The 21,716-nt window shown below is 41.6% G+C and overlaps 1 protein-coding gene across 3 annotated transcripts; it reads left to right on the top strand.

Moving 5' to 3' along the window:
- Positions 1 to 14,567: 14,567 nt before the first annotated feature.
- hapln2 (hyaluronan and proteoglycan link protein 2) lies at positions 14,568 to 21,501 on the top strand. 3 transcript variants are annotated; one of them, XM_079504222.1, is made up of 6 exons: positions 14,568 to 14,602; positions 14,989 to 15,092; positions 15,284 to 15,640; positions 18,189 to 18,305; positions 18,514 to 18,699; positions 20,246 to 21,501. In XM_079504222.1, the coding sequence occupies exons 2-6, from the start codon at positions 14,999 to 15,001 to the stop codon at positions 20,521 to 20,523; spliced, it is 1,032 nt and encodes a 343-aa protein (XP_079360348.1). In that variant the 5' UTR covers positions 14,568 to 14,602; positions 14,989 to 14,998; the 3' UTR covers positions 20,524 to 21,501. The 3 variants fall into 3 exon arrangements, with proteins under 3 accessions (XP_079360348.1, XP_079360349.1, XP_079360347.1); XM_079504223.1 differs by having other exon boundaries at positions 14,575 to 14,720; XM_079504221.1 differs by lacking the exon at positions 14,568 to 14,602 and having other exon boundaries at positions 14,783 to 15,092.
- The last annotated feature ends 215 nt before the right edge of the window (positions 21,502 to 21,716 follow it).

The following is a 21,716-nucleotide window of genomic DNA, read 5'->3' as shown; positions in this document are numbered from 1 at the left end:
CTGAGCATAAGGGAGAAGCCAGCAGACAGACACATGAGTTTGGTCTAACTTTTTGTGTTTTTGTTCACGCCCACTCATCTCTGCCGCCAATGAGGCACAGGCCCCTCCTCTACCTCTACTACTGCAAGCTTTAAGGAGGCCTGAAATATTTGATCTCATCTTAACTGAACCACTTAATGGTTTTTAACTCAACATAATTAGGTAAAAAAGCCATCATGTCCAAAATCAAATTGGTTACTTGTTAGTTTCATGTTAATCAATTGAACTTGAGCTTTCAGAAGATGCCAGTTTGAATCCCAAGTGGCAAAGTCGAGGAGTCTTGCTTTTCAATTCTTGCTCTAGTTACAGTAAAGTGCCTTGGTGGAGAATGATAGAGGAGGGTCATTGTAGTAGGCAGCTCACAGGTGGGAAGTGGGAACACATGCTATGAATGCAAAACATGAAAAGACGTTGAAAAAGAGAATTTGCTGAGCGACACTCTCATCTGGATAAACATGATGGGTAAAAACACTAATGTTTAATGTACCTTAGCACAATGTACTACAACAAGTATGCAGCAGCATGCAAAACACATATTAATTATTGACTGAATGAACACTGATTTCATTTTCATACATTACATTTCACTATAATTAACTAACTAATAGTTTGTTTTACATCATACGATTGTTTACATAGTTTGGTGGAGAGATTCGGAATGAACAATACACAACATTTCATAGCCTTCTAGACTCACTATAGGAAAAGAGCTGAGACTGAGGGGTCTTTGAGGATGACACACAGTAGATTGATTGGGAGAAGCCTGAGGGACTGAGGAACATCTTAGAGTAATAAAAAAAACGATAGCAGGGAAATATGTTGATTTAGGGATGGGTCTGTGCACATCCTGATCCTGGCATTGTAATGTTCGATAAGAGATGTCACTCCTGCTGCTATCATCATCTTCCATCGATGGAGTCTGCCTTTTCTTCAGAAAGAAACATCTGACAGGAATGCTGTTGGTTTTGGGAAATCATATAGCACTTCAGACCACAGGCGTCAAAGGTAAACTACAGAAATGAGGGCCCTCTTGTCTGTCAAGACAAAATCCTTCTATCTGTCTGCAACTTGTGCGGATATTTGCCAAGTACAATTAGTCCTCTACATTTACGTATCCTGACAATTAGGAGCCATTAAGACGGCACCTGGAGCAGTTAGTGCTTCAGTACTGTCTCTCAAGCCAAACTCTTCCGCAATCTTCGAACACTAAAGATAGTCTGCAAGACTGTGTCGTAAAAGTTGTGACAGGAAGCTGTCATCTGCTTTTTTGTTCATAAAAATCCATTTCCATTTTTGCTATAAGCAGCAAGCTACAGTAGATATACTGTAGCTTGCTGCGTATAGCAAAAATGAGCTTAATAGAATAATTTAATAGGACTTATTGTCTCCACCAGGCCGAAGGCATGGGGAGAGAGTATGTTTTGCACTCCGTCCGTGTGTGTGTGTGTGTGTGTGTGTGTGTGTGTGTGTGTGTGTGTCGTGTGTCCGTCCGTCCGTCCGTCCGTCCGTCCGTCTGTTACCAGCTAATCTCGGGCACAGTTAACCCGGTCGATGCCAAATTTTGCACACACACTCCCTGGATGCCAACGATGAACCTCTGCCCCAAAATTTCTAGAACGGCATGTTATAGCACCACTAGGAGGCCAACTTTTGTAAAACACACTTTTTGACATTACTCCTCCAGATTCTTTCCAAAAATCCCGCAAATCGTTACACAGTATCTCTATAGTCATGTGTTCAAGATGGAACTGTCCGATATTTCATATTCCATCCTAATTGGCTAACATTGGCTTTCAAAGTTTGCAGGATTCGCCCGTTTTTTGAACAAAAAGCCTCAAATCATGAAAGCAGCGTGCAATTTACGTGAAATCTTTCACAGACTTTCCTACTAGGCTGAGATATATATCCCACCCTTTTCACATTGGCCTGTTATAGCGCCACCAACAGGTGGATTTTTGCAAACACACATTTTTGGAACAAAATGCATCAAATCTTCCAATTGCCATCCAAGGCGTAAGAAGAAATTCACATGGGCCTATTATAGTGCCACCAGGAGGCCACAACCTGACCTGCCCTGGTGGAGACCTGTGACTTTATCTAGTTTACGACTGCAGAATGAAAGTTTGTGTGTGGGGACATTATATTCAGCACTTCCGAAGTTCTGATGTACAGATAATCAAGTGGAAGCATTGAAAATTGTGAGCCGACATTCTCTCTTAAGAGACTAGCAAAAAAGTGTCTTGCTCAGGGACACAACAGTCCACAAACAGACTGAGACTGAGAATGTCGAACCAGTGACATTACCACTCCCAGGCGGCCTCTCTGCACACTCAGCTATGGCCACCCTGTGTGTATGTGAATCATACTCAATCATGTATCAATTGATCTCTCAAGAACAGATTCTGAGCTGCGCAACTGCAGAGGGCGCTGTTTTTCCTTTTTTTGCCGATGAGTTCCCAGCTTGTGTATAATATTGAGAAGTTGTACAAGCACAACTTCGTGCACAGTTCGGGTGGCTAAATCATAGATCGTCACGTATGCGGAGTATGCAGAAGTGCTGACTTTACCTCTTCGTTTACAACCGCACACAGCTTTAGTTTCCCACAGCGGGGCCAGCTTTTGTTTCTTTTTCTGTGATGCGATGGAGCGATTGCGGTGAGCATGGAAAAAATATGGTCAGTGGCCAAAGATACATCGCTGTCTGCCATTTAGTTAGACACCCTCCCCAAAACCCTAACCTAACCCTAACCTCACAGGAAGCCACAGGTGATTTTAACCCGAAGCACGGATTAGTTTTAACTAATAGTCGTAATGAGTAAACAACACCCTGGCCAACACTAATGCTGTTAGCACAAAGAGCTAACAAAGTATACCCGTGACAACAGACACCGTGGCCGTGCAGCGTGATTCACGCCCAGTTGCGTAAAGACCCACCTGCCTCTGATTGGCCCCCCTCCTACTACTAGTAGGAAGTAGTAGGGTGCCCATGGGGCGGGGCATTCTCACAATCTAATACAGCCAGAACCACATTCTGGCAGCCAGCTCAGTAGTGGGCCTCGTTAGTCATTAGTCTCCCAATCCACACGACGGAGGGGCGCTGTCTCAAGCAAACTTGAGCCTGCATGAGAGACACCAATGAGCGTGCTAAGGCATGCAAGTTGCCATGTCGAATGTTGCGAAGTTCGCTTGAGCGGACTCACCCCCATTCCGAGTTGCAACCCGATAGGCACAGAATAGTAAATTATTACCCCCCCCCCCCCTCCCCCAAGCCTTGACTGAGATTCCTAGAATTATACGAGGACTCTAGTAAAGTTCATCAAAAGTGCATAACTACCCCCGAGGAGCCCCTGGGCAACTAACGTTTGTTACACAAAATAAACATGAGAGAAAGGAGATCCCGCACACTGTCTTCACTTATATAGCAGTAGTTTATTAAGCTGTCCCTGTAGTTGTGCCAAAGGTCTTTTTTCTCCACAAACTAAACATAACTTACACAAATTACATTTGCATGTGTACATGTTTATACTTCGAGTGAAGAACTTATACAATAGTCTTTGTTCCTGTTTCAATTGGAATATAACACGTATAATAATAACACATTATTGGCTTAACTTTATCAGCATCATTATTATAATTTTTTTAATATTTTTTTATCCCACGATTTTGTAACCAATTTTTTACCCCTGTGTCAATTATCTTATGTGATCCTGGGCTCTACACACCCTCCGCCAACCTGGGGAGAGCAACGGACTTGAACTCATGCTTCCTTCATGCATGAGTGTCCAAGTTGCTCCTTTACACCTGACAGGGGGGAGTTTCCCTGGTTGGACGTAGCGCGTGGAAGGAACACGTTATTCCAACCAGTTCCTTTCCCCTCCATCAGGCGCCCCGGCTGACCAGGGGGAGGCAGTTTAGAGACCAGGATTACTGCATATTTTTTTGTGAGGGTACCTACCCTATAGGCCCTATAGGGTAGGTACCCTGACAAAAGGGTACCTAGGGGACATGGGGAGAACATGCAAACTCCACACAGAAAGGCCCTTTCGCCAACCCTGCCTCGGGTATGGGCACTGATGACACGGATCATTATTAACATCATCATTTTTCATACCATTATTTTAAAAAACAATACGATTATTATCTAACTCATATTACCTAATTGACTTGAAGACTGTTGACCTATATTTCTTGTAACCCCATAAAACCGTTTTACCCCGTTCCCCATAGACGTGTCTCATCCTGTGATTCTGTGTGAACAATTAACCTCACCTCCTCAACATACATCACCAACATAGCCTACAGGGCATGTCTAAATCAACAACCATTCCAACGCAACCGTTTCACTTACCAAACCACTTACTGTACTCTATGTTAAACTCAGGTCAGGAAAAAGGGACACATGCAGCTGCAGATTCCAGCAGGCAGTTACAACTTGGATGTGCAATTTACACATCACATGTCTGTTAGCATCGTATTCTTACTTCAAGTTTCAAGGTTGTGCATCATCTTACATCTTAATAGTAAAACGCATTTTTGTCCGGCTTCCTTCAGACAATGCAGCAGCATATGTAATAATAATAATAATAATAATAATAATAATAATATACGGTAATAACAACAACAACAGCAAAATAAGATTTAAAAAAAGAGAGGGTTAAAAAAAGAGGAAAAAGGTACTACTGGGAACATTGCTGGGAATGTTGATGGACAAAGGAAAACATACTGACCACAGCCCTCTCATCACTACTAACTAGTGCAGTCAGCGGGTAAAATGTACTATTATATGTAGTATGACATTTGTGGAATTCATAGTTACCGACGCATGTGAATAATGACTTCCAAAGTCCAGTGGTGTAATGGTGTTATTTTTTCTGGTACCACGGTGGTTTAATGACGCGCCCAGGGTGCCGGCCCGGTTTCCGGCGAGCCGCCCTGCGTCCGAAACGGTCGAGAAATGACAGAGTTAGCGTGTGGGGGTCCCCGGGGGGTCCCCGGAACATCCAGACCCACAGGAACGCACCCAGGGCGCCGGTCCGGTTCCGGCGAGCCGCCCCGCGTCCGAAATGGTTGAGAAATGACAGAGTTACCATGTGGGGGTCCCTAGGGGCCGGGTCCCTCTACTGTACTGTACTGTACTGTCACTGTACTGTACTGTCACACCCAAAATCAACATATATACAGTTAATATGTGTGTGTGTGTGTGTGTGTGTGTGTGTGTGTGTGTGTGTGTGTGTGTGTGTGTGTGTGTGTGTGTGTGTGTGTGTGTGTGTGTGTGTGTGCGTGTGCGTGTGCATGTGTGTGTTAGGCTGCACAACAGTGACACTTGGTGATGGATTGATTGATTGATTTAAATATTTATTAACAGTTTGCAGAATTACAGTACATTTCAGAACAACTCAATACAAAGACTGTTAACTGTGAGTGGACGACCCAATAAAGCATTACACTTGTTTACAACAGGGTCCACCTTGTTCAATTCATCAAAACATTTAGAGACCTACAAATAGACACTTCTATATAGCCAAAGAACAGAACAGGAATTCATCATAAAAACCAACCAAACGCTATTTTCGGCGTTCTAGCGTGTACGCGCGTGCACCGTTCCGTTCCGTCACTGCGCGTGCACGTCAAAACATTATTGGTACCACGGCGTGGTACGAGCATGACACCACTGCCAAAGTCTACACTAGAATCCATGGTTGCAGTTTAGGGATATGCATAAGCATATTTACAAAAGGAAATTTAAACTAAGTATTCCCTCAGAGCTATTTGCATGTCAAACACACAAACAGCAAGATGCACAGTTATCCAAAATACTATCTGATAGCATTTATTCATTTCCTGATGGGAACCTGTGTGTCTTTGTCATATATGTGAACACTTTGCACCATGAACAATAAAGTTTGAAAAAAATAATCGATAATAGTCCAAATACCTCTTTTTATTCTTTATTTTCAACAATTATTTTGTTAGAACTTTGACCGGCCTCGCTCTAGCGCCACGCCATGCCATCCAGGTGGGCAGTTGTCCGGGTGCCCACTCATCCAGGTGGCCAGTTGGTGGCCACTCGTCCAGGTGCCCACTTGTCCAGGGTGCCCGCACAACCAGCACAAGACTATTTGGGTGCGGTACTGTACTGTACCAGGCGCGCGGGAAGGTATTTATACCAGGGGGGGCTGAAGGGTGGGAGGGAAATCAAAATTTCAGGTCTTATTCGGGTATAATTGGCCTAATAATGACTTATTTAGGACCTAGCACCGCAGCATCATGTACACACGTGCGCACGCACAACGACACACACAGCCTGCACAGCGCAACATCCAAGAAAAAATATTTAACACACCTCTTCATTAGGCATTATGTACTGTATGCATCAGCAAGCATTACAATCAGTTAGCCCATTTAAACTACGAGAGAGAGAGAGAGAGAGAGAGAGAGAGAGATTGAGAGAGAGAGACGTGTACTGTACACCTGCGCACACAGACATCTCTCTCTGGAAGAGGCTGAATATGAACTGTGCTGCCGCACTGATACGCTGATACACAAACACTCTGCCTCGACAAACATCACCCCTCGTGTGTTTCTCCAAAACACAAGTCCTGCACAGTGGCAGCTTAGCTTTTACAAGAAAAGAAAAACACATGACATTTCTCTAACAAACACACATCTGTTTACTTAGTTGTCACTGTGTTATATTATTATTTCCACCTCCTCCATCCGTTGTGTATTTTGTAAACCAGTCATACAAAGCCAGTAAGCCCAAAAGCCCCCATACTTGTACCGTACTGTAGTGTACCATACTGTAACGTACTGTACTGTGCCGTAAGGTGCTGTACTACTGGACTGTATGTAGTGTATAGTGTACTGTATTGCGGTGTGTGGTGTGTGTGTGTGTGCGTGCGTGCGCGCGTACGTGCACGCGTACGTGCACGCGTGCGTGCGTGTGTGTGTAGTGAAAAGGGGAGGGGTCAGTGAATGTGGGAATTGTGATGTAATTTGCATCACAGCAAGATGTTGCGCAATAACGGTATGTCAATAAATAAATTGGGGTAGAAGGATACATGATTTTTCCACATTATATAGTTGCTATGGTACTAGTATCATTATCCTTTTATTTAATTTTCCTGTGATAATAATCACCTTTTTCAGAATCCCAACTTCCAGCATTATCCCTTGTGAGGATCAGTAGGCCTACTAACTATAAAAAGTGCTCCTCGGAGCACAGGCCAGGTTATTGTGGCATCGTGGCACTATGAAGATATGAAGGTTTTTCCGTGGCCTCTAGGGAGAGTGTGCATGCAAAGTTTCAAGCAGATTGGTGCAGTTATAGGTAAAAATCTGAGCGAATCTGTGTGAACTGAGCGTGCCTAGATGTATTTCAAGTAGGACCCAAATGCAAGGAAGTCAGAATCTTGAAGTGGAAGTTTATTAAACAGAGGTTTGCAGGAGAGCAACACCATCAAACAAACAGAATTGGAAACTCAGTTACACGACAATAATCCAACAACGAACACAACCAAACACAGGGCTTAAATAGGCACAGGACACAGGTGAACTCAAACTAAAGATATTTTAAAATATATTATTTTCGTGAACGGAAATGGCAGCTTCCTTACTCGGATTTCAGGAGGTGTAGTTCCAGACTCTATAGCATTCGGAGATTATGGAATAGTTGTCTGGCTACGCGAGACTAGGGAAGGTGAGACAAGGCAGGAAACAACTACAATGGAAGACAGGAAACACAAAAGCATCTCGGTGAAAAAAGAAAGCCGGTGGGGACATTAATCTCAGAAATTTCTGAAAAAAAATCTTGCAAATTTCTGACTTTAAAAACTCACAGAATTGCGACATTAAACTCAGAGATTTTTGAGAATAATCTTGCAAATTTCTGACTTTATAATCTCACAGATTTGCCACATTAAACTTTGAAATCTCAGAGATTCTTCTCAGAAATCTCTGAGATTAATCTCTCAAATCTCAGATTATAAAGTCAGAAACTTGTGAGATTTTTCTCAGAAATCTCTGAGATTAATGTTGCAATTCTGTGAGTTTTTAAAGTCAGAAATTTGTGACATTTTTCTCAGAAATTTCTGAGATAAAAAATTGCCCAGCACCACCGGCGTTTTTTCTTTTCCTCACCGAGATGGCACTAATTAGCCTTCGTAAGACCACCATAGCATTACTTCAAAATAAGTTTAAAGAACAAAAACAACACACGGAAGGCAGATCCTGACAGAGCGGTGCAACTATACATTTGTTGTTATAGTTACTGTACTCTACTGTGCTCTGTACTGTATTGTAGTGTACTGTGCTCTGTACTGTACTTTTTTGGAAAAATAAATTACCGTGTGGGGGTCCCCGGAACATCTGTAGTGTACTCTGTGCCACTTTATTCTGTGCTGTACTCTACTGGCCACTTTAGGTGTTGCAGTTGTCCGTGCTCGGACACAGAGACACATACGTATAGGGACACACATTGCTGCGTAATGGAGTGGAGGCACCGCTCAAAAATGTGAAAATCTGCCTCATAGTGGTGCTATAACAGGCAGAGGTTCGTTGTTGGCATCCAGGGAGAAAATCTGCTGTTTTTGGTGCACAACAACGATATAGGCATAAAAATTAGATACATTATAGATATAAATTAGGCTTCAGACACATCTCTCATCCCCTGTCAGATAAATGTGTGATGGACCAATATGAAGTGTAGCAGCTCACGCGATGTGACCTTAATATTTTGCAAGTCAAGCGTAAACTAGTCATGTGTTAGTTCAAATACCAAACATCGCTTTTGTCATCCTGACCTCCATCTCTGATGGTACAGTAGATAGTGCACTGTAACCTTTCCTCAAATATTACACACCACAACTTGCTACACTCTACAAATGCACCTAGCTGAAATACTGAATATTGACAGATATTTCGTACTGTACACTGTAGTCTACACCTGTATTGTTGCATGTCTATCCCTGTTGTCCTTGTGCCATACTATGTCTGTACTGAGTGCCTGTATGTACTGTACTGTACTGTACTGTGTACTGTGTAAATAATCAACATGTCTAGACAAATCCCTGGATGCTGTAAATTTGTTCATTAAATTGTTTCGGAAGTACAGTAGCTGTAAATATGGGGCCCTCATTCTCACATGTATGTAGTCATAGCACATCATAGTACATATGTATAGCATAGTATAGTATATATGTATAGGTTATATGTATAGTGTCAATATGTTCTAGTTACGTTCTTAGCTTACGCATGTTTCATGATAAATGCATTTTATATATGTGATGTATTCCCATGCTTTTGTTCTTGCCTAATGTAAGTCGCTCTGGATTAAGAGCGTCTGCTAAATGCCTAAATTGTAATGTTTAGCTAAATAATGTCCTTTGACTCCTATTCCATGTAAACTTTAGCCAAAGTGAGTATACAGACCAGATTACTTTGACAATGTGTTTGGTCTACATCTAGTCTACATGATCAAAATCCAAGATGTACAGTATAGATGCATTGCGTCGGGGCCGCTTCTTGGGGCGGTGGCCCTGCCGCCTGGAGGGGGGACGGTTGCCGCCTTTGAGTGGAGTATGCATGGGTCTGCTCTTATTGTAATGTTTTGGTGCCTATGATAACTGTATTGTCTGCCTTTTTAACATGTATTTATATACTGTATGGATGTATTTCCTGAATGGGAGTCTATCGAAACTCAAGAGTCATTATGGTTCATTGTCCTTGCCATGTCTTTGTATGTTCAATCTTTTTATTTATAATGGTGTTGTGCCTGAGCTGTTTTTCTTTTCTTTCTTTTCTTTTGTTGTTTGTTATTATGTTCTTGTTGTGTAATGTCTGTTTGTTGTCTTTAAGTTTGTTAAAACCAATAAATATACTTTATAAAAAAAAAAAAAAAAAAAGATGTACAGTACAGCAGTGATCCAAGGATTCCAATCATTCCTTCACACACTTTAAAATCCTGCATGTTCATTTATCTCTGGGAGTGTAAAAACAAACGTCCATTTCTACACTACACGATTTTGTGGTGCTTTACTATTCCTCCTCTCCACTCCTCATTGCACTCCTTCGTCACGTTCATTCAAGTCAGGAATCCCAGCAGCCCAGGTACTGTACAAGTGTGCGTGCCACAGTGTTTTCTGTAAAGTGTGCAGTCCTTGTCACTCAATCAGCGCAGCAGGCTGGCTCCTGGGCCCCACAGATAAAACAATCTCCAAATCAGCGTGGGTTGATGGAACAACCCACGGGAAGGGGGGTTTGAACGGTTCAGAAAAGGGACAGACATGGTAACAAAGCAGGATACCACCACTGGGAGCCTGGCACCTGATCAGATGGCGATAAGCACAAGAACAGACATGCACGTTATGCAATGTTAAGATATACAATACTGTACTGACATACAGGTACGTCTCACCTACAGATGCACAGTAGTAGTAGGATAATGTGTATAATGCAGTGTATATAGTGGGCCTCATGAATGAGTATTCAGTATATGCATGCATAGCACCATGTGATCGTTATACAGTACGTCTACTGTAGAATAGAAGCTTATATCTGTACAGTGCGTCTTATTTTTGTGAAAGTAAAATACAGGTAAGCTGTCAGAAGAAGACTAATGCTAATACATTCATGCACACACAGACATGCATGTTCATGTGTTTTTGCACTTTTTGTGTTATGCATCAGTGTCAGCATATAGTGGAAAAACAGCACAAAGACGCTCCAGGGTAAATAGAGGAAGAGTCCCATACCTGAGATCTGTATCTGTATAAACTAGTGTGACTACTGTATCACATTGTTCACATGTACAAAAGTCAACTTTTTGCTGATAACTGACTAGTTAATAATCCTCAGACTGGTCAATAATTCTAACCATGTTAGAGACTACATGGAAAAACAGTTGACATTTTATTTTATTGAATGCCGACTGCTTAAAATTCTGTGGTGGGAAAAAAGATTCAGTATATGCATTGAGGTGCAAAAACAACATAATTGTGCAATGCAATTGTACTGGATTCTATATCCAATGTTCTTTTACAAGGAAATGTTGAAATAGTTCACCAAAACTGGCTCTGCCAGATAAATGAGAGGGCCAATCAGTTAAGATTGTTGGGTAAATGGGTGGAGCTTGCTTGCCCGCTGACTGATGATCTGTAAATCACATGACATGTCAGACAACAATCAACCATCAGACCATGAAAATATGCAATGCACCCTCCAACAAATCTACACATTCACTCAGGAATGTGTCAGTCATTCCATTGAAAGATGGATAACGTTTTTGAAGGTAGTTAAAAGTCACAAATTGTTAAAATATGAATTTATTATTACTGTAAAGCACGGGTAGCATACCTTCTAGTTTCACTTGCACAAGACCCCAGGAAGAGTAGCTGCTGTGACTCACAGTAAGCTAATGGGGATATAATAAATAAATACAATCCAAATCACTGTATGTGTATGCACATTGTGAAACACTCCCATAATGCACACGATGAAAGGCTCAGAAAGGAAAGAAAAATAACAAATTATTTTGCTTCTAATAATTTTAAGATACATTTCACCATTTTGTTTTTACAGTTGATTTTGGCAATATCCTCATTATTTAGGCAGATGTTGTTAGGCTACATGAATTTACTGTACTCATTCCATTTAACCTTTGTGACAAGTAAAGGAATTCAAAAAAGCCAATGTTTTGAGTTCCACTATGGTTGTTTACTAGTGATCATTGTTCCATCATGCAAGGGAGTCAAGGGTCAATTTAGAATCTGTAAGCTAATACACCTAAGGTATGCAAAAACACCTATACTGCCCCCATTTACCTGCATGACCAGGTAGGGGGATGCAGGCAATCTGCGGTCAGGAAAGGGGTACCCCTTAAACCTGTCATATGTTTACCGTTTTAAAAATTCTTAGCTAGGACATCGATCTTTCACAGAACTCAAAACCTGTCAGACATACAACTTTAGGAGAACAGATATTTGTAAGAATTAATGTCAGAAAGATTTATATTTATTTTTTTAAGTGTGTCCCAGACTCCCAGGAGGTAAGGCGTAAGGGGTATCTTTCAGGATCAAGCTGTCAGAAACACATACTTTCAGTGTGACTCCATGACCGCAATGGATGTCAGCTTTCGTCAACAGTCATGCACTGATGAACCTCAGTAAACTGATACTAGATCAGAGCTGCAGGCAGGACAAACCTGCTTGCTTGTCTTGTATCATCCCAATCTGTTGTAAAGAGACGTCAAGTGTCCGTTCAGTGTTCTCAGCTGCAGCAGTACCTATAGGATCTTAAGGTGGATTGCAGTTCGAGAATGTTTGCCAAAGAGCTGTTAATACTTTTTGACTAATGAGTTAATAAATTAAGATGTTTAAGATGTGAAGATTTGTAGTAAAAAACAAAATGTAAAAAAAAAAAAAAGAATATCTGAAACAAATCCATTAGTCAATTACAATTTATTATGAGCATGTTTATACTGTCTATAGGCCAGTGAAATCTGTCTTTTTGTTTTACATATTTAGTTTTAGTATTTTGGATTGAAAACATTTGTGAGTGTAGAAAGCCAAGGATTATCACACAAGGATAATCGATTAGTGGCCTGCATGCCAGCACGTTTTCTCTGGTCTCACCCCTTTGCAACATTACATTTGAAACATACACATTTCTTTTCCTATATCTTTCTGCAAGTTGTGTTTTGACTAAAACACAACTTGCCCCGGCCCCTGCCCGGCCCACCCCACTGATACTCCTTATCTGACTACAACTACATGCAAAAATGCAGTTACACATGTAGACACTAGAGAGCAATGTTTCTGTTACTGTACCCATTCACTGAAAGAGGGAGGAAGGACTACAACTAAATGCCTTTTCTTTTACTTTACCGCTGACCACTCTTTGTTTGGTTGTTATATTAGTGTAAAAATGCAGCTACACATGTAGACACTAGACAGCAATGTTTCTGTAGTACTGTACCCATTCACTGAAAGAGGATGACCAGGTTCGCCAACCATGAGTGAAAGCTACACTTTGAGGAAGAAAAACTAATTCAAAAACAGGAAAACACTGTAATAGTTTGTTGTTATTAAATAAATTCTATACACAATAAGTATTGTTGCCTACTTCCTTATCATGTGCCCCATTCATATTAATAAGATACTCTTGCACTCCCTCACATTGCAACATTCTTACCAAATAACGCACTGCTTTAAACAAAGCTGTCTGGTTAAGCTTGCTTTCAATTCTGAATGTATTCAGTCTTAATTAGCATGCTACTCTGAGGGAGAAGATTCTTAAAGTTCCAATCAGAGCGTTTTTGAGCCAAAATGTAACAGTCCATCACTACCACCATTACCAACCCTCCCCTGCCCCCAGAAAGAAATTGTGAGGGAAAGACAGACAGATAGAAAGGTAGATGATAGAAATGGGGGGGACTACTAAAAAGTGATAAACAGCTACCAAAAGAGAGAAAGAAGGGGCAGTTGTCATCTAAGTGTGCCATGATGAATACTAATTGCTGTGAACTTGGAGGGTCCAAGAAAGAGCTCCATTGATAATACAGCACAATGGAGCGGAGACACAGGGGAAACAGAAGAATCCCATTATTTCATTTTTTCCACATTGAACCGTGTTTGTGTGACCGCCGCCTGTTGTCACTGCGGAGAGAAGGGACACCATGAGGCTGACAATGCAGCCCTTGTCCTCCAGGGCCACAGGAGCAGAGGAAACCAGAGGCGACACTGCATCCTCTCCTTCTGCCCTCAATGCTGTGTGGGCAATAACAGACATGGCTGAATGCACCCTATGGTTTTCCTCGGTAATACCCATTTGAGAAAGGTTACAATTACACGGGCAGGCTTGTTATCAACATGATTCAGTGACACTACATTAATGTACAATGTAGAAATCTTCTATGTTCATTTAAATGTCAAATAGACCCTTATGGGTCTATTTGGTTACGCTTGTACACTCTCAGAGTTACACGTGGATAAATTAACACAGACAAGTTTACTGTGTAGCCATACATTTAAATACAATATAGATTGTTTAATGGACATACCTTGCAGCAGAGTTACAAGAAAATGGATGAAACTCACACAGTCAATTGATATTTATTCTATTTTTTGTTCATTTGTAATTATATTTCCTGTACTGTATTACAACTATGTCTACTGGTATTTGGCTAAGGGGGGGAAAAGCCTATATATGTCCTCATTTTGTCTTTCCGTCTTTTTTCCATGTTAGCAAGAGGAAATACAATGTAGACAAGAGAGAAGAAAATGGCAGACACTCATATAGCCATTGACATCTGGAGAAGAGATGACAACAATCCTGTTTACAGACTGTACACCATTGTGTTGGACATATGACCAGATAGAGGGAGAGACCGTAAAATGGAGAGAGAGAGAGAGAGAGAGAGAGAGAGAGAGAGAGAGAGAGAGAGAGAGAGAGAGAGAGAGAGAGAGAGATGAACTGGACAAGACAACTATAGGAGATGCAGAGGGTGGGCTCATGGTTAAAGAAGTTTAAGAGGGAAAATCTGATTCAGGAACAACAGTGATCAGAGGTAATTATTTAAGAGGGGTGAATTATTTGCTACCAACCTCAAAGCATCATTCTCATGAGGAATAACCGTGGTGACCGACCATCACTAAAAGGACATTTGCATCTTCTGCACTAAACAGGTTCTGTTGTCTCAGTGTTTTCTTTTTTTATGTCAGATGTACAGTATGTGGTTTGGATATAGAGTTAGTAAATACTTCCATGCATGTTTCACTGTTACTTGGCGTACTTGGTGATTACAAGGATGTTTAGACCATTTGAAACCAACATTTTGTTGTTATTTCTGTATGCAGTTAATCCCACTCACCTATTGCTAACATACAGTGGCTGGGAAATTGTCTATGTAATTTTCTTAACCATATATTCTTGTTACATTTTCATTAACTGCAGGGGTTGGACAATGATTAATTTCATCATGAACTTTGCTGCTATTTTTCTACTAATAACAAGTTGTTTCACCTGGGCAACTGCTATATACATCACCGAAAACGCAGGTAGATATTTATATTGTTGATCATCTTGATATTGCACGATCATGACTACAGAGTAAACATCCTTTAATGGAGACTTTATACACTTAGCACAAGTTCACAAATTCCAAGATAATAATGGTGACAACTGTAATAATTATACGACTTTTGATGCCACTAATTTGATGTGTGTTGGACACTTTCTTTGCTTGCAGTGCATAAGAAGCTTAAGTATCTAATCGAACCACCTGTTTATGCTGAGCTCATCGGTCGAAGAGGGGAAAACACCACCCTGCCATGTATGCTGAGAGCTAAGCCTTCCCACTACAAAGTAAAATGGACAAAAGTGGAACAGAGGAAGGAAGGAACAGAGAACATTGTCATGATCTCAAATGGTCATGCCTTCAAACCCTATGGTCGTCTTGGACCACGGGCCTCCTTGCGGAAGGCCCACACCATGGACGCTTCTCTACAGCTCAGCCATCTTGAACTGGACGATGATGGAAGATACCGCTGCGAGCTCATCAATGGTGTCGAGGATGAGAGTGTTGACATTACCTTGAGGATTGAAGGTATAGTCCGACATTTACATTTGCATCAATTAAGCTGAAGATCTCTTGGGCAGTCTCCAAAGAGTAGCATATAGCAGAGCGGCCGGGGCCTTGGGTGGTTATTTCTGCCAACCATAGTGCAGATGGGTTTGAATTCTCTGTGCTTCATCCAGCTTGGCCAGCCATCCCATTCCCAACTAACACAATTGACCATGTCCACAGAAGGGAAGCCGGGTGGGAGGTTATCTCTGTTATTGCACTAGTGAGTGACTACTGCAGATTGGTCAGTGTCTGTTCAGTGGGGGAAGAATAGCATTTCCCTCCACATGCGTGTGTGTGTGTGTGTGTGTGTGTGTGTGTGTGTGTGTGTGTGTGTGTGTGTGTGTGTGTGTGTGTGTGTGTGTGTGTGTGTGTGTGTGTGTGTCAAGGCGCGGCAGAGATCCGCTCGTGGCAGGCGTCTCTTCCTGGTTTTTAGCAAGGAAGATTAGAGAAGGAAGTGACATGGTCACGTGACAGTGCTGCGCCATGACACTTTCATGGGAGCCAAATCTCTCACCGGAAGTTACATGAATACAAAGCAGTGAATGGAGCAAGCTGGACCAGCTCATAACAAACATTATTTATGAACCATTGAGACCTGTGTCATATAATCGGTTCAGGCATATAAAAGAAGACATATCACAGGTTGTTTTCGAATCACTTGCTTTTCGATGTGCACAGAGTGCACAGTACATCATTTTATTTGAGGACAGGAAACGGTGGACAGTCTTGCGATACTTGGCACGTTCAGAAACGTACTTTTTGTTCTTTAGTAACCTCTATAAAATTACACAGTGTACACATCGAAACGCAACACAGCAGACAATAATGTGTTACATATCTTCTGTTATTTGCCAGAAGCGATTGCTTTACAAAAGATCTCAGTCATTCAGAAACAGTGTTTGTTCATGAGCTGGTCACTGAGCTCTCACTAAGCTCTCATTGACTCCAGTGCATTCTGCCGAACTTCCGGGTGCAGTTTGGCTCCCATGGTGCGACGAATCTGCCGTCTGGAATTGCATGATAGCGAAAATGACGTTGGTGACTTTACCTCCATTAAATATACCTTGGTTTTTAGACAGCTGGTGGATGGAAATGAAGCTCCACCCATGTGGCAAAATGCCGTGTTTGCCAGAAAACCAGAGACGCTTGCCTTCGCAGCAAGTGGAAGCCGTGCGTGAGCTTCATTTTCCATCCACCAGCTGTCTAAAAACCAGGAAGAGACTCCTGCCACTTGCGGCTTTTGGCATCTTTGTGATGCTACAGTGTGCCTGCACGGATCCATGGATGCAGTGCCCTGTTGGCCAGGTGTAGCTAATCATTACTGATTACACATCTGCGCCCACATCGCTGTCTACACCCTCGCTAATGAGCCAACCACTAGGGGTCAGCAGCGACAAGGGACTACAGTACAAGGGACATTGGAAATTGGCTGAAGACAACTAAACCGTGGCCATCTTGCTAGCAAGGTGCTAACTAGGTGTAACTTCCCATTGACAGCCCATTCATCCAAACAGAAAAGTCCTATCTGATTTTATTAAACAATGTCAAACTCACCAACATTGCAGCTGTGCGAAAAGCATGAATTTTCGTCTTTCTATCTGCCTAGACGCGAACGGCCACCTAGAGTATGTTCGCCCCTGCTGGAAAAATCCAACTGGATTCGCGTCTACCCGACTCCACGCATCACGTGCTGGCAGCCAATCAGCGTTGATGTTGTCAGAACCCAGGAAATGTTTGGCTGTACGATTTTATTCATCCATTTGCAACTGAACTGACCACCGGGACACCGGGAATAAAACAATATACCCTACCAACCCTTTGCAAAGACATAGGAAGTATAGTTTTGCTGCTCAAAAATGATATATAGTAGAAAGCCCTATCGATGATGTCACTGGTAGGCGGACATCTGAACTGTCCACAGCAACCTCCTTTGGTTGAGTGGGGAACATACTGTAGAACCTTTTTTGGGGGGCGTGGGGAGTGGGGAACATAGAACCTGGGGAACATAGGGATGACCCGTTGCACCTAGTTAGCACCTTGCTGGCAAGATGGCCGCAGTCTGAATATCGTTAATTGGGTGAAAAAAAGGAGGGTCCAGTTCAAAAAGCATAAAGGCCTATTCATACTCCAGTTTTAGTATAAGGTGCCCACCGAAAACTACAACATGACGTCACGCCGCAGTGGTAAGCGACTCACCGCTCACCCAAACACATCTCTCTGTAACCACTGTTTTGGTCGGCAGCTTAGCACCTAAAATGAATAGGTCTTAACAGAGTGGGATGTGAACTCTAAGGGAATTTAAGGTCAAAAGATCAAGTCATTCATTTTGTCATTAAGTTCTGCATTTGCTGAATTTCACTGATCTGCTTAAAGTATATTTGAGAAAGATGTACACCATGTTATCTCAAGATGTATTTGTGTTAGTATGGTAATTACATTTGCTATCACATAACATAATTAGAAACAAAATGTGTTAAAAAATGTAAATAGACAACTCTGACTTCAACAATGAACTCTATTCACTTAGGAGTGGTATTTCCATATCAGAGTAGAAATGGTCGCTACAAGTTCACGTTCAATGAGGCGAAGGAGACTTGTGCAGAACAAGATGGCATGCTAGCCACATTCAAGCAGCTGTACAGAGGTATGCATTTATTGTGTGTGTGTGTGTGTGTGTGTGTGTGTGTGTGTGTGTGTGTGTGTGTGTGTGTGTGTGTGTGTGTGTGTGTGTGTAAAAAGATGTGTCATTTTGTGTTAACAGTATAGGAGAGTTTTTGAGAGAGCTTATTAAAACTTAAGTAATAATGACCAATAACTTGATGCTTATTTTTAATATTATAATTCCTTTGTAGCCTGGACAGAGGGTCTAGACTGGTGCAACGCTGGATGGCTAATTGATGGAACAGTCCAGTACCCTATTCTACACCCACGAGATAGCTGTGGAGGAGAGGAGCTACTGCCTGGCATTCGCAGCTATGGACCAAAAGACAAGATTAAGGATCGCTTTGATGTGTTTTGCTTTACATCTTTAACATCAGGTAAGCTGAGTTATTCCACAATTATTGACTTCTAAATGCTGCCTGATCACATGACTTTAACGTAGTGTCTGTTTACACTCGGCCCCTCTCGCCTGCTGGCACCACAGAAAACATCAACAACGTGAACCATGCCGACTCAGTAAAAGCAATGGCATTCAAAATAAGGCTCCATGAGGGCGACCAAGTGAGTGCCTGCACTGTGTGATGGCTGTACTGACAACTCAGCACAGTCGGAGTTGTAGGCCTACAATGTGAAAATCTATTTTTACTTGACAATGAAAGTAAGTGAGACTAGTAGTATAGGGTTAGTTTCATGAATTGTGTTGAGTCGATATGGTCCAGATCTAGAAATGTTGATGTATTTTTGGTTCAGAAACATTGTCATTCAACATATCTGTGGTTTTCAGAAATGCAAATAGCATAATTGGCTGAAGGACACCAGAGTGCTTGTCTCTGCCATGCTACTGTACCTAAGTATACTGTAAATAGCCACATTGGCTATTCCAACACTCACCTTTATGGCACACCATGAATCACTTGTGTTTTCTCTTGTATAAGTGTCCACAATATACATATATTTTTGTCCGTCTGAAGTATGTTAATTTGGTCTATCTATGGATTTGATACAGAATGATAATTTGTCTAACACAATTACCTTTGCCACCAGGATGTGGGATGGGGACACTAACATCTGCTGTTAGTGTTGAGACATGCTGAAAACAATTTAATCTGTGAGAAACTGAGGAAGATGTGGCTCAAAGTGACAGTTGCTTTGCAGTCAGACATTTTTGATTAGTTAAATCTTGACCGGTGTACCATCTCTACCACCACACATGTAGAACAGTTGATTGGACTCAGGCATAGATACATAACAAAATGAAATTATACACCATCATACATAATGAATTACATGAAGAACAAAGTATCACATAGCACTTACAATAGTAGATGACACTGATCACCCCCTCAATCGTCGCTTCACAATAATGCCACCTGGACGAAGATACTGTATAAAACATTCTCTTTAGTAGGAGTTTTGTCCACTCCGAAATTGCAGCATTAAACAAACTGCCTCGCTGGCATGTTTTGTGTTAGGAAGTAATTGTCTTTATTGTAGTTGTACCGTATGCTGTTCCTATGTGTTCCATGTTTAACAGACGGTGAAACCAAATATCCCCCTGGGACAATAAAGTCTCATATAGCCTAATGGTTGCTGCCTGCACCCAGTACAGCATGGTACCTCCTAACCTGACATAATCCAACCCCACACCTCAAGGGTAACATGTCATTGTTCCGACCTCCCGAGCGATTACTAACCCATCCCAATACTATCCCAAACCCTAACCTCAGTCTTAACCGACCACGTAGGTCGCTAACCCTAGCCTCAGTCTTAACCGGCCACATAGGTCGGACTAATGAGATGACGAACTTGCACTCATAGGCCACATAAGTGTCTACAAAATACCCAAATTGTAAATAACAAAATACGGTAATAAGATTATTTGTATCTTGTCAAGTCTGTTAATGCATTTCCCTCCTTCCACAGGGTCTGTGTTCTACATTGGAGGGCCATTTTCATTTAGGGAAGCAGTGCAGGCGTGTAAACGTAAAGGTGCTGACTTGGCTTTAGTTGGTCAGCTTTACTCTGCCTGGTATTTTCACAAATACGACCAATGTGATGGCGGATGGCTGAAAGACGGCAGCGCTCGATATCCCATCGCCACCCCTAGGGAACGTTGTGGAGGCCTGCCTGAGTCGGGGGTACGCTCATTTGGATTCCCTGACAAGACACGGCGGCTGTATGGGGCCTATTGTTATAGGTAGCTTATAGCACATGTACACTCTTACAAAGGCAGTCACATCCATTGGTCTACTGTAGTTTTAAACATTACAAATTGACCTATGCATGACCATATTGATAACACATTTTGTTTCAATAAGTGTTGTTATTAATATTATGTTGGGTTGAAGACCTGCTGCACCAATTGTCAATAACGAAACAAATGGATGTGTTGAAAGTTACATATTTTTTAAGAATGTATAGCTTAGTATTAGACAAATTAATTTCAGCATTCCAAAGGTGGAGAATTTCTCGGTGGATTTTCAATTTCGGGGTAACTCAAGGTAAACTTTCATTCTTGGGCCTATAGTGTTTTCAAGTTTCAGCAGAACGTTTCTTTGCATTTTTATGCTGACAATACACAATTGGTATCTTTATTTGAATCCAAATGATTTTAGCCAACTGTCTATTACATAATTCTTAAATTATATTCTTGACATCATGGAGTGAATCGCCCAAATATATTTTTTATCATTGGCCGTGCTCCCATTGCACATGCAGTTCAACAATCCCATGGCTCCTTATTATGTCATTTAATTTGTATTCCTGTTTGCATTTTAATCAGCTACAAACCTGGTACAGTCATGCTTCTTTCATCTCAGGAAAGATCTGCCCCATCATGTCATTCCAAGACAAGATATTTGAATTATTGTATATTTATTATTATATTCACTTTTTACTTGTGACACAGTCATCATTAAATCGACTATATAACTTGACAAAGAAAATCTGCTGCCAAGACACCTACATCTAGATGATCTTCTCACATTACTACTGTCCTAGCCTCTTTACACACTCCCGGCACGTTTTAGAATCACTTTAAAAAATAGTTGTACTTACTTACAAGGGCTTAGTTGCATGACAGAGCTCCAATATGGTTGAACTCTTAAAACCTTACCATACTTCAAGGTGTCTTTGAGACCAAGATCTTTAAGCTGCTGTCTTTAAATCAAAAGCTCAAATCAAAAGCAGACTGAGCATTTGCAGTTATGGCAAAAGCGGACTGAGCATTTGCAGTTATGGCAAAAGCGGACTGAGCATTTGCAGTTATGGCAAAAGCGGACTGAGCATTTGCAGTTATGGCAAAAGCGGACTGAGCATTTTCAGTTATGGCTCCCAAGCCACAGAACCGTTTACAATGTGATGTATTAAATTGGACATAGTTAAAAACTTAAGT

This window comes from Electrona antarctica, assembly GCF_951216825.1.
Source record: "Electrona antarctica genome assembly, chromosome: 6".
NCBI classification, from domain to species: domain Eukaryota; kingdom Metazoa; phylum Chordata; class Actinopteri; order Myctophiformes; family Myctophidae; genus Electrona; species Electrona antarctica.
Note: the sequence above shows the minus strand (reverse complement) of the source record. Positions and strands in the feature narration are given on the sequence as shown.